The following is a 12,903-nucleotide window of genomic DNA, read 5'->3' as shown; positions in this document are numbered from 1 at the left end:
CGACTTTGTCTTAGTCGACGAAATCAACAATGCACAGCACACACAAATATGTTGGGATATTTAGCAGTTCTTCGGTGGTAATTTGTGGTGGCTAACCACCACAAATGAGTAGTTTACATCTTATTTTCTGATGATAGGTTCATTGTTTGCTATTGGTTCAATGTTCAATGCTAGATTCTTATCTGGCTTTAACTCCTAAATGATAAATGGTGCATATAGCACCTTTATCCTAGGCGCTTTACATATATATTTAACCATTCACACACACACACACATGCACACACACACACACACACACACACACACACACACACACACACACACACACACACACACACACACACACACACACACACACACACACACACATTCATACACATGCATGGCGGCGGAAACCATGCAGGGCACGAACCAGCACATCAGGAGCAATTTGGAGTTCAGAGTCTTGCTCAAGGACAGGAGCCCGGGTACTTCGAACTGGCAACCTTGCGGTTCCCATCCAGCCACTCTATACCCCTGAGCCACCGCTGCCCCTGATCCTATAGTTAGACTGATGCTATCGGTTCTTATCTTGCTTTAACTGTGACCCTAGTTTACCGAGGCATTACTTAGTTTTTAAGTCGCTCTGGATAATAAGCGTCTGCTGTAAATGCCTAAATTGTAATTGCAACATACTACTAAGTAATACTACTACTACTACTACTTAATACTGCTTTTCTAATAATAATTATGATGAAGACTAATGTCGCTCATAATGTTATGGATGTGTAGTTTGTAATAATAATCTTTTTTCCAACACCCGTGGCGTGTCTGCAGGGCCTGATCCGTCATTTCCGTCCCGTCATGGAGAGCCGTATCGCTGAGCACAACAGGACGAACCCTCCCAGAGAATCAGCGTTTGAGATGGTCTGACGACGCGGTGCTAATGGTCGTCGTGTCCAGGTGCTCATGCATGTCCCAACCCTCTTCATGTCAAGGCCCATTTTTTATTCAGCATTTTGAACCACGGACGGACCACCATTTGATGACATATTATAGCCATAGAGTTATTATACAATAGAGAAGACACCCAGAGGAAATCCTGAAGCGCAATGGACATAGTGGCCGAAGAAGGTATTGCAGTTTGGTAACGTTACGGTCCTCAAACACATGAACGCGCACTAGGCTCCGTCCACTCCGCCGGTCGTCGCGCGTTCATGTGTTTGAGGACAATCCATCCAGAATGCACAGGGCTCCTAAACCGGAAGGAGGAGTGGATTCGCCTCATGCGCTTCTGAGCAACTCAATGCAAGTGGACGGGAGGAGAACTTGGGTGTCTTCTCTATTGTATATATACTCTAAGCATATAGCCTCTCGGACCCCGAAACTATAAAGCAATATATTTTGTTGTCGTCGGATAATATTTTGTCTACGATTACATGCTTTTGGCAAATGGTTAACGAAAATAACAATTTTTCTACAGGCTCTTAATTGTGTAGACTTCTTGTAAACGAAGCAATGCAGACGTTTAACAATAATGTAGCTCTCGAGAGCGTAAAATTCAACCTAAAATTAAACCAAATGGATGGTTCGTTTGGTTTAATTTGAGGCTCTCAAGAGTTAAAGATCCATAAGGGCCCATTTGGTTAACAACTCTCCATCATTTAGCTGGGGACCACCTGGAACCGCCTCCAGGACCACTGGTGATCCCCGGACCACTGGTTGAGAACCTCTGGTTTAAACAGTAAGGCAATGAGACGCACATACTGTAATGATGTGCATTGCAGCAGTTATACGTTGTTCTTATGCTAGCTCAGGATACAGTACAGTAAGTAGTTTATTTTACAGCTCATTTTGTGACGTGTTTTAGCTGCTATAATCACTGTTACATAAACTGTTGCTGACAGATGATGATGAAGAGTGAAGACCACAGGTAATTAACCACTTTTAACCCATTCTGACCGGGAACCCATTTTGGTGTTAGCATCATGTTATGCTTTAGCTATTGAAAAATAGCAGATCTACAAGCTCATAGCGCGCCACCGAGTGGCGCGATACGAGCTTGTAGGTCTGCTATTTTTGAAAAATTCGAAGAACGACTGACATTTTTAGAATCTGATCTCAGGTCAGAATGGGTTAATCAGACCAGTGTGTGTCCAGTGGAAACCTCGTATGAATCTGATCTCAGGTCAGAATGGGTTAAGCCCCATTTTATACTTTGTGGGACAGCTCCGTGCGGTGAAAATAGTGACGCACGTTTTTCAAAAATGTAAAAACAAATGTTTGGATATTTTAGAAAAACATTTTACATGTTTTTTTTTTTTAAATATCTTTGCCTGTAATAATGACATGCCCAACATGGGGACGTGGAGGGCATGAGTGGTTAAACAGCAGGATTATTATTAAAGAGACATGAACTTCACTATACAGCTGTTTCTCTCTGTGTGAATGGACTCTGCATTGAGAGAATGCAGAGCCCTATCTGTCTATATATCTGTCCATCTGTCTGTTCGGAAGACAATGACACCTTCCTCCCAAACAGTTAAAAAGCTTCTATGAAATTCTTGCCACCTTACCCCTCGGGCCTAAACCTTGCAGATTATGTTGTTACTGTTTCCTAACGAAGCTTTCATTCATAGTGAAAATAGCCGATCTACATCAACACATGAGCTTGTCGATTGGCTACAATTTATATACTATGTGTTTTTCAAAATGGTGAAAAACACACATGTCAAGTGAGGGGCGCCCACCACCGTGGCTGCCACGTGACGCCACTGCTTAAACAAACATTAAAAGTCCATAGAATTGGCTTCCACGTGACGTCACTGCTTAAACAAACATTAAAAGTCCATGGTATTGGCTGCCACAGTCATGACGTCATGTCTGAAAGCCAGACGTTGGAGGGGGCGGTATAAGGCCCTAAGAACATGTTTAAAACATTTTGGCATAAGGGGTAAGGCGTCGCCTCGAGATAGGGCCCTACACTGCGTGGAAAAAAGGGATTAACGGGCAATTATATGGGCACTAGATGTGCCCGTAAACCTTAAGTTTAGCGGGCATATACAGTGATATACACAGTAATATACGGGGGTGATGGTACATTTCGGGAGTTTACTGGAGTCTGTTGGTAAATTGAACGGGTCTTTGCTGGAATATACTCAACCGTATATTCCATGCTTTTTGCGCAATGCTATAGATAGATATCAAGCTAGAACGCCAATCTTCGCCAAATTATGTATTGCTCTGACTGGTATGGAGAGTATATATACCTCCAGTGACCATTTGCAATTTGAATAATGATATCAGATGAGATCTCACGTAAGATGAGCATATCAACTGGGCTGGGTGTGTAAGACTTGAAGCATGCACCGATATACTGAAAAGGTAAACTGGCCATAATGGGAGGAATAGAAGGGGAGAGAGAGAGAGAGAGAGAGAGAGAACGGCACCGAGGATGTTTGTGTGTTTGTCGCGAGGACGTGTAATGTCTCTGACAACATCATGTAGTTTCATTTTAGCCACCGTATTCAATAAATCGCACTCGTCCGAAGTGAGAGGGGCGCCCCGCTGTATTCATATCGGCCACATCATGACATCTCACGTGGTCAATGTTTGTGTAAAAAAGTCCATATAGGCTTGGATGCCATTCGGTTTAGTGCTCTAAACAAACATTAAGAAGCCCATATGACGTCATTTCAAAAGCCATAGGCCTAGAGAGAACCCAGGAAGAGCAGTATATGCTAACTTGCTTCCAGGTTTTAGGTCCACAAACGTCACGACTCTTATCGGGTCTTTTACGGTGGATATAGGCTACCATGGTGTCGTCCTCTTCGTTCTTTGAGGTTTAATGGCAGTTGACATCCACGATGTTGCTACTTGTCTTCTACCTTCAGGTTTTATTCTCTCCGTTGATTCTAAAGCCGTCGATTCCTTCTTCTTTCCAGTCCGATAGTCTTTCGGAAAATCTAATCATGTGGATCTCGGGATCAACCTAGATAACTATGTCAGGATCCCGGGCTTCATTTTGACCAGCCCCGTGACCTCAGCCATCTACAATAATGATTTCAGTCATCTGTTACATCAGTTTATCCATCCATCTTCAACCGCTTATCCGTAGTCGGGGCGCGGGGGGGCAACAGCTCCACCAGAGAGCTCCAGACTTCCCTCTCCAGAGCAACACTAGTTGCTCTGGGGGTTTTCCGAGATATTCCAAGGTCCAGTGTGCCCCGGGGGTCTCCTCCCAGTGGGACGTGCATCCTATAACCAGATGCCCGAACCACCTAAACTGGCTCCATTTCCAAGCGAAGAAGCAGCGACTCTACTCCCGAGTCTCTCGTGTGACTGAACCTGCTCAGCCTGTTCCAGAACCCTGTTTATTCCCGTTATCAGCACGAGTATAAAACAATTGAACAAATGTATTTCTATAGGCCTACTTCTGATGAAGCCTATACTAGGCTGACAGTGTGCACAGAAGATCTATACTGTAGGACCGCTCGGTCCAGTGGTTTGCAAGATTAGTCGGAAGAACAACGAAGAGAACGCAAAAGATGTGAAAATGTAACCCTATCTCGACGAAACGTTCGTGATTAGGGTAACAAAAAAACAAGCTAACAAAAAACTATAAAACGACAAAAAAAACCAAGGTGGCAGGTTCTCAAGCACCCCTCTGCACATGCCCGTGTTCTATAGCCTATTTGGTGTTTTTTGAAAAAAATCTACGCTAGCCCGTTTGGTCTCTCTCACGCTACAGCTTTTTCCATTCCGACTCCGACCAGCCGAATACGTCGGTCGCATATGCATCCCTATAGTGTTGACTGCCCGTACATAATAGATGTCATTATATCATAGCGGTGCTGCTATGACAACTAATCATTATCACTCGTGGGATCAATAAAGAAAGGATTACAGTTCCTATACAGTACCTTCTATACAAATGTAAATTTGCAATTTTCAGTTCATATGCATGTCTCCCTGGTTTGTTAGGTATAATCTGGTTGATTTCTGCTGCTTTTTTTTTGTGTGTGATAACAAAAAAATGACAAAAAAATAACTACAATAGCAGTCTGCAGCTAAAATCCATGGAAACCCTCTTTCTGGAGCCGATCGGGGCCCGTGAACACACGACCCATAGAAGCAGGTGTTCCTGGCTGCTTCCTGGGGGGATGGCCAGGAACACAGATTGCACTTATGGTCTCCTCCTTCAGGGCTCTTTTTGAGGAAGTCCGCCATGGTCTCCACCATGTTCAGCGTGCGTATTTGCCGAATATGCACAACGACTGCATTTGTCGTCATTGTCCTTGGTAGCAGACAAAGCATCACCATTCTGACTCCAGACTTAAGAATATATCGTTAAGTGAGGAACACAAAAAAATCACAAAAACAACAAAAAAAATCACAACATGCAAAAGTTAAATTCAAGGATTTACTCCCTTTGCCCTACTAGCATTGTGCACAAGAAAAATAATGGGAAATGGCTCTGCATTCCCCCAGGAGGCCACAACCATACAAATGTAACTATAGGACGTCTTCAGACAAGCCCTCTGGAGGTGTTCCCATTCATCTCAATGCTCCACACAGCTGGCTACCTGCGAGTACTTTCTGTCCCCGCCTCTTTAGTGCCCTGCATCTTTAGTACACATCTATGTACATTGCCATGGAACACCCTCATAATCAATACCCGCGTTGGCTCCCAGTGTCTGTGGCCGTGACCGGAACAGCCTCATTCGCCTGGCTGCTATTCCCTCACACACACACACACCTCTCTCTTGTGCAGGCCGCTAGTTGGCCAGGAGAAAAAAGAGGAAGGTTCTGTTCAGAAACATTTGCGGTGGACGATGCCCGGGCCAGCCTCGTCGTATTCCTCCTTGCTGATCCACTTCTCCTGGAAGGTGGACAGGGAGGCCAGGATGGAGCCTCCGATCCACACCGAGTGCTTGCGCTCGGGCCGGGCGACGATCTTGATCTTCATGGTGGACGGGGCCAGAGTCGTGATCTCCTTCTGCATCCGGTCGGCGATGCCGTGGAACATGGTGGTGCCTCCGGACAGCACCGTGTTGGCGTACAGGTCCTTGCGGATGTCGATGTCGCACTTCATGATGCTGCTGTAGGTGGTCTCGTGGATGCCGGAGGACTCCATGCCGAGGACGGCGGGCATGAAGAGGGCCTCCGGGCACCGGAACCTCTCGTTGCCGATGGTGATGATCTGCCCGTCGGGCAGCTCGTAGCTCTTTTCCACGCAGGACGAGTATTCGGCGGTTCTCATCTCCTGCTCAAAGTCCAGCGCGACGTAGCACAGCTTTTCCTTGACGTCCCGCACGATCTCCCTCTCGGCCGTGGTGGTGAAGGAGTAACCGCGCTCGGTCATGAGCTTCATCAGGTAGTCCGTGAGGTCGCGTCCGGCCAGGTCCAGACGCAGGATGGCGTGTGGAAGGGCGTAGCCATCGTAGATGGGCACGGTGTGCGTCACGCCGTCTCCCGAGTCCATGACGATACCCGTGTTACGGCCGGAGGCGTACAGGGACAGCACTGCCTGGATGGCAATGTACATCGCGAGGGTGTTGAAGGTCTCGAACATGATCTGTGTCATCTTCTCTCTGTTGGATTTGGGGTTCAAGGGGGGCTCTGTGAGCAAGATGCTGTAGTCCTCAGGGGAAACTCTCAGCTCGTTGTAGAACGTGTGGTGCCAGATCTTTTCCATGTCGTCCCAATTGGTGACGATTCCGTGCTCCATCGGGTAACTCAGCGTTAGAATTCCTCTCTTGCTCTGAGCTTCGTCCCCGACATAGCTGTCCTTCTGGTCCAAGCCCACCATCACACCCTGATGCCTCGGGCGACCGATGAGGGAGTGGAAGACGGCGCGTGGGTCGTTCTCTCCAGCAAAACCAGCTTTGCACATTCCCGAGCCATTGTCCACGACGAGGGCGAGGATCTCTTCCTCCATGGCTGAGATGGGAGTGCAGGATTCTCGCTTCGATGTAAGTGGTTCAGCTCAAATATCAGTGCAACGCAACACAAAGGCTGAGATAATATCCTATGTAATGTCCTATGGCTAATACGTGTAACCCTATATAATCGGCCCAGGGATCTTGTGACGACATTGTTTGACGTCATGCAATTGATTCGGTGGTGGTGGTGAAGGGGGGGTGGGGGGGGGGTATAAAGGGTTCAGTTATGATTTATGATGGGACCAAATGCCCGGAAGGAACTTTCTCTATGTTGAAGGAATTTACTGGAACGAGCAGACGTCTAGAAGCTGGAAGAAAGTTGTGTGTGTGTGTGTGTGTGTGTGTGTGTGTGTGTGTGTGTGTGTGTGTGTGTGTGTGTGTGTGTGTGTGTGTGCGTGTGTGTGTGCGTGTGTGTGCGTGTTTGTTTTACACAAATTACGCACAATGGTTGCGTGTGCATACTTCAGTAACTTCACACACGTGTCTTTGGAGGAGCTGAAATTGTATTTTTGCTATTTGCTAAATAGCCATGCCTAATGACCACTTTAATTTAGTTTGTGTTTTAATGAAGTGTCTGTGGATGCTCAGGAAACACCTGAAAGCAGAGCAATGCAGCACGTCCACTGTGTTTTACTCAAATGGTATCAAATTGAATGGTGAATTCAATTGCGTTCCTATTGCTTAAAGGACAACTTTAGTTTTTTTCAACCAAGGTTCATGTTTTAGGTTGTTATTAGAGAAAGTTTCATTTGCTGCTTTCTGTCATTTTAGGGATTTTAGCTGTTTTTGACAGGGGGGCGGGGGCATTCGAGCATGGGTCTCGAATTATTACAACATTTTATAGCGATTTATTTTTTTACAGACACTCATACATATACATTTTACAGACACTCACACAAGTATGGGCTGCGGTCAGGGGAATCTACTGTCAAGGTGCTCAATGAGTTCACTTCACTGTGTGAAGCCAGCATTAGTTTCAAATCAAATGTAAATACAATCTAAATAAAATAAAACGTTATGTGTAGGCTATAGCACATTTACACCAGCCCAAAGCTGACAAAACATGGTCCGAAGACCAAGAAAATCAAAGACAAAAATCCATTGACACAGAACAAAATATGCAGAGACAGGAGACAAGAGAGAACAGATGCGGCTTTAAATACAGTATAGGGATTTAAAGGCCACAATCGACTGTGTGTGTGTGTGTGTGTGTGTGTGTGTGCACACGCGCAGACTTGCGTGTGTGTTAAAAAACCATAATGTTCCTTTTGATAAGTGTATGCATGTCACAGGCATACGAGAATGTGAAGAAAAAAAAACAAGAAAAAAAAAAACAATATGTCAATGTCTACACAAGAACACCATGTTCTTTGTAAGGGCATTTTGCTGTGGGAGGCCGCAGCCAGAAATTATGGTTATTTTAGGGGTCCTTATGTGGAATATGGAACCACTGTTCCATATAGATCTATACAGCCACGGTCACTAAAGTTGAAACATTGGCCATTTGGTCTCGTATCGTTGCTGTCCGGAGTCCAAAATGTTCATTTTTCAGGAAATGAAAAATATACATTTTTAAGGAAATTAAGAAAACCTCATATTTTTTTTTAACAATGCAATACTGCCTCATCAGAGTTGATGCTGTGACTTCAGATATTGTCAATTGCTTGCATGAAAAGGAGAGAGGTGGTGGAGTTAGCTTATACTTTCCATTAGTTTCGAAACAACACACAGACGTAAAGGGTGTTCAATATAGCATTAATTTATTTAAAAAAAAAAACTCAGACTGTATGCCTACTGTATCTCCCTTGTTTGTTGGTGGATCTCTACTGTCATGCTCAACTGTTCGGGCCTTCTGTGTGAGAAAACGTCTGCTGGAATGATGTTTCAGTTTGTTTGCTGTTTTCATATAATGTTTTCATGCTATGATGCCCATATTTTTTCATGTTTATTGTGTTCCTGTCTTTTTGTTTCCATACTTGTTTTTGGTTTGCTTATGTTATCTGTGCACTATCATAACATTAATAATAGTAAAAAAAGAAATCTATCTTTCCAGGGTTCTCTTTGAGGAATGTCAACTCCCACCATGTCAGGTGAAAAGAATCCTTGGACTCCTCATGCATAGAAGGAAGCATGAGGTCAGTCCGTTGCTTTCCCCATGTTGGCAGAGGGATTGTAGGGACTAGGATTACTTTCGACAATTTATTGACAATGGGTGAAAAAAATGGGTTACAAAAACGTGGGATAACAATCAAACTGGGTTTTGAACTGTCGGTTTTGAAAGGCGTGAGGGAAAGAGACCAAAAAACGAGAAAAAATATTTAACTTAAGTAGAGAAAATACGCTTCACATTTCATATTCTTTACCTCAGTAAAGTTTTTATCCCACGATTTTCACACCCGTGTGAAGTGAGGGGCACTCGTACCTCCTTATCATCGTCATCATACATCATCTCATTCCGGCCAATAAGAATTTGCGTCCTCACCTTCGTCTTCAACGTTTGTGTTACGCAATGTTTGTGTTTACACAATCACTCAAAATTCTCCATTCATTGTCAATGCCATTTAATGTTCAGGGTTAGGGCAAAGTTTGTGTTTATACACACCCAAAAGCTGGACATTAGGAGGGGCCATCCCTGTGCACCAATCAGTTGGCTCTTCACGGACACAACAAACATCCCCATGTGCACCAATCAGTTGGCTCTTCACGGGCACAACAAACATCCCCATGTGCACCAATCAGTTGGCTCTTCACGGGCACAACAAACATCGCTGTGCACCAATCAGTTGGCTCTTCACGGGCACTACAAACATCCCCATGTGCACCAATCAGTTGGCTCTTCACGGGCACAACAAACATCCCTGTGCACCAATCAGTTGGCTCTTCACGGGCACTACAAACATCCCCATGTGCACCAATCAGTTGGCTCTTCACGGGCACAACAAACATCCCCATGTGCACCAATCAGTTGGCTCTTCACGGGCACAACAAACATCCCCATGTGCACCAATCAGTTGGCTCTTCACGGGCACAACAAACATCCCCATGTGCACCAATCAGTTGGCTCTTCACGGACACAACAAACATCCCCATGTGCACCAATCAGTTGGCTCTTCACGGGCACAACAAACATCCCCATGTGCACCAATCAGTTGGCTCTTCACGGGCACAACAAAATCCCTGTGCACCAATCAGTTGGCCCTTCACGGGCACAACAAACATCCCCATGTGCACCAATCAGTTGGCTCTTCACGGGCACAACAAAATCCCTGTGCACCAATCAGTTGGCTCTTCACGGGCACAACAAACATCCCCATGTGCACCAATCAGTTGGCTCTTCACGGGCACAACAAACATCCCTGTGCACCAATCAGTTGGCTCTTCACGGGCACAACAAACATCCCCATGTGCACCAATCAGTTGGCTCTTCACGGGCACAACAAACATCCCCATGTGCACCAATCAGTTGGCTCTTCACGGGCACAACAAAATCCCTGTGCACCAATCAGTTGGCCCTTCACGGGCACAACAAACATCCCCATGTGCACCAATCAGTTGGCTCTTCACGGGCACTACAAACATCCCTGTGCACCAATCAGTTGGCTCTTCACGGGCACAACAAAATCCCTGTGCACCAATCAGTTGGCTCTTCACGGGCACAACAAACATCCCCATGTGCACCAATCAGTTGGCTCTTCACGGGCACAACAAACATCCCTGTGCACCAATCAGTTGGCTCTTCACGGGCACAACAAACATCCCCATGTGCACCAATCAGTTGGCTCTTCACGGGCACAACAAACATCCCCATGTGCACCAATCTGTTGGCTCTTCACAGGCGCAAACACTCCCGTTTTCTTTATCCTCTTGATCTCTAACTATGTCAATCGGTTATCCGATTGATCCGATTGATCCGAATGCAAAGAAAGAAAAACACACTCACACTCGTGAAGTCATACATACATCATCATACGTCACATCGCATGCTCAGCCAATCAAATCATCGCTATGGGGTACACACAAACACACAAAGCTGGGCATATAGGAGGGGCTAGCACCCCTCAAAAATCTCCCATGAATTCAAGGCTTCATGGGGTGTGCAATTGATAGAAAATGTAATTTGTTGGGTGATCTACTGCTTAAGCCCTAAGAAAGGTTCTAGGTCTGCATCTAAGTACAAACAAGACAGGGTCCGATACCGAATAAGTTTATAATGAATAAAGCATCATGATACTTAATGTGACCAATCTACAGTATGACTGCATGTTTGGCTAATGTTTCAGTCCAATCCGACAGCCATTGACCTTCAAAAACTCGAGTGTGGAACTTTAGAAAAAATTTAGAAAAAATAAAATATATATGAAAATAAAAAAGTTGGCAGCAACTTCCTTAGCCTGCTGTCAGCTTGCACAAGATAAGATATGACACCGACCCGTCCAGCAGTTTTGAGAAATAATTTACAACCATGCAGTTTACAGTATGCCAACGACAACTGTGAGAAGTCACGGAGTCAACATTTACAGTATAAACGTGTGAACAATGCCAGTTAAACATTTGGAATGACTCAAAAACAAAAAAAACATATACCCTCAACTGTAGAAACTTATTTTTGAATGTGCTTGAAAACATTACTATCCCCTTTAAACCTTTCTAGTTTTTTATTTATTTTATTTTATTTTAAAGTCAAGCGTCAAAAGTATAACTATACCGCCCAATCCCAATGACTTTGTTTATAGCCAAGGCTCCGCATGGCTTTGCGCGGAGACAAGGAAGGTCATTGTTTTTAACAGTCTCCTTTTTTAGAAGCATTTGCGGTGGACGATGGTGGTGCCGGACTCCTCGTACTCCGCCTTGCTGATCCACATCTGCTGGAAGGTGGACAGCGAGGCCAGGATGGAGCCGCCGATCCAGACGGAGAACTTGCGCTCCGGCGGCGCGATGATCTTGATGTTCATGGTGGGCGGGGCCAGGGACCTGATGTCCTCCTGCATCCGGTCGGCGATGCCGGGGAACATGGTGCTGCCTCCGGACAGCACCGTGTTGGCGTACAGGTCCTTGCGGATGTCGATGTCGCACTTGATGATGCTCTTGTAGGTGGTCTCGTGGATGCCGCAGGACTCCATGCCCAGGAAGTTGGGCTGGAAGAGGGCCTCCGGGCACCGGAACCTCTCGTTGCCGATGGTGATGACCTGCCCGTCGGGCAGCTCGTAGCTCTTCTCCACGGAGGACGAGGTGGCGGCCGTGGTCATCTCCTCCTGGAAGTCGAGCGCGACGTAGCACAGGTTCTCCTTGATGTCGCGCACGATCTCCCTCTCGGCCGTGGTGGTGAAGATGTAGCCGCGCTCGGTCAGGAGCTTCATGAGGTAGCCCGTGAGGTCGCGCCCGGCCAGGTCCAGGCGCAGGATGGCGTGGAACAGGGCGTGGCCCTCGTAGATGGGCACGGTGTGCGTCACGCCGTCCCCGGAGTCCATGACGATGCCCGTGGTGCGGCCGGAGGCGTACAGGGACAGCACGGCCTGGATGGCCACGTACATGCCGAGGGTGTTGAACGTGTCGAACATGATCTGGGTCATCTTCTCCCTGTTGGCCTTGGGGTTCAGGGGGGCCTCCGTGAGCAGGACGCTGTGCTCCTCGGGGGACACCCTCAGCTCGTTGTAGAACGTGTGGTGCCAGATCTTCTCCATGTCGTCCCAGTTGGTGACGATGCCGTGCTCTATGGGGTACTTCAGCGTCAGTATGCCTCTCTTGTTCTGGGCCTCTTCGCCCACGTAGCTGTCCTTCTGGGCCATGCTCACCATCACTCCCTTGTGCTTGGGGCGTCCCACGATGGAGGGGAAGACGGCGCGGGGGCTGTCGTCCCCGGCGAAACCGGCCTTGCACATGCCGGTGCCATTGTCGATGACCAGTGCGAGGATCTCGTCTTCCATGGTCGACGTGTTGTTAGAGAGATCTCCGTTTTAAGGGAACAGGTCTATAAAGCTAA

General features: G+C 46.5%; 3 protein-coding genes across 3 annotated transcripts in view; 1 reads left to right on the top strand and 2 right to left on the bottom strand.

Annotated features, from left to right (window-relative positions):
- Positions 1–912, top strand: part of LOC308318741 (NADH dehydrogenase [ubiquinone] flavoprotein 1, mitochondrial-like) — a gene marked incomplete at both ends in the record, with an annotated part of 19,578 nt that extends 18,666 nt beyond the window's left edge. The window contains one exon of the mRNA XM_080768368.1: positions 817–912. Within this exon, the coding sequence (XP_080624494.1) occupies positions 817–912 (96 nt within the window). The remainder of the gene's footprint in view (positions 1–816) is intronic.
- Positions 913–5,791: 4,879 nt separating this feature from the next.
- LOC308318547 (actin, cytoplasmic 3-like) lies at positions 5,792–6,919 on the bottom strand (the record flags this gene model as incomplete). The annotated part of the gene is made up of 1 exon (XM_080768145.1): positions 5,792–6,919. One exon carries the CDS (start codon positions 6,917–6,919, stop codon positions 5,792–5,794), a length of 1,128 nt encoding a protein of 375 aa, XP_080624271.1.
- A 4,800-nt stretch (positions 6,920–11,719) lies between these two features.
- LOC308318546 (actin, cytoplasmic 1-like) lies at positions 11,720–12,847 on the bottom strand (the record flags this gene model as incomplete). Its single annotated transcript, XM_080768144.1, has 1 exon — positions 11,720–12,847. The coding sequence occupies one exon, from the start codon at positions 12,845–12,847 to the stop codon at positions 11,720–11,722; it is 1,128 nt and encodes a 375-aa protein (XP_080624270.1).
- Between the last annotated feature and the right edge of the window lie 56 nt (positions 12,848–12,903).

This window comes from Protomyctophum bolini (assembly GCF_963924005.1).
Source record: "Protomyctophum bolini genome assembly, chromosome: 7".
Lineage (NCBI taxonomy): Eukaryota > Metazoa > Chordata > Actinopteri > Myctophiformes > Myctophidae > Protomyctophum > Protomyctophum bolini.
Note: the sequence above shows the minus strand (reverse complement) of the source record. Positions and strands in the feature narration are given on the sequence as shown.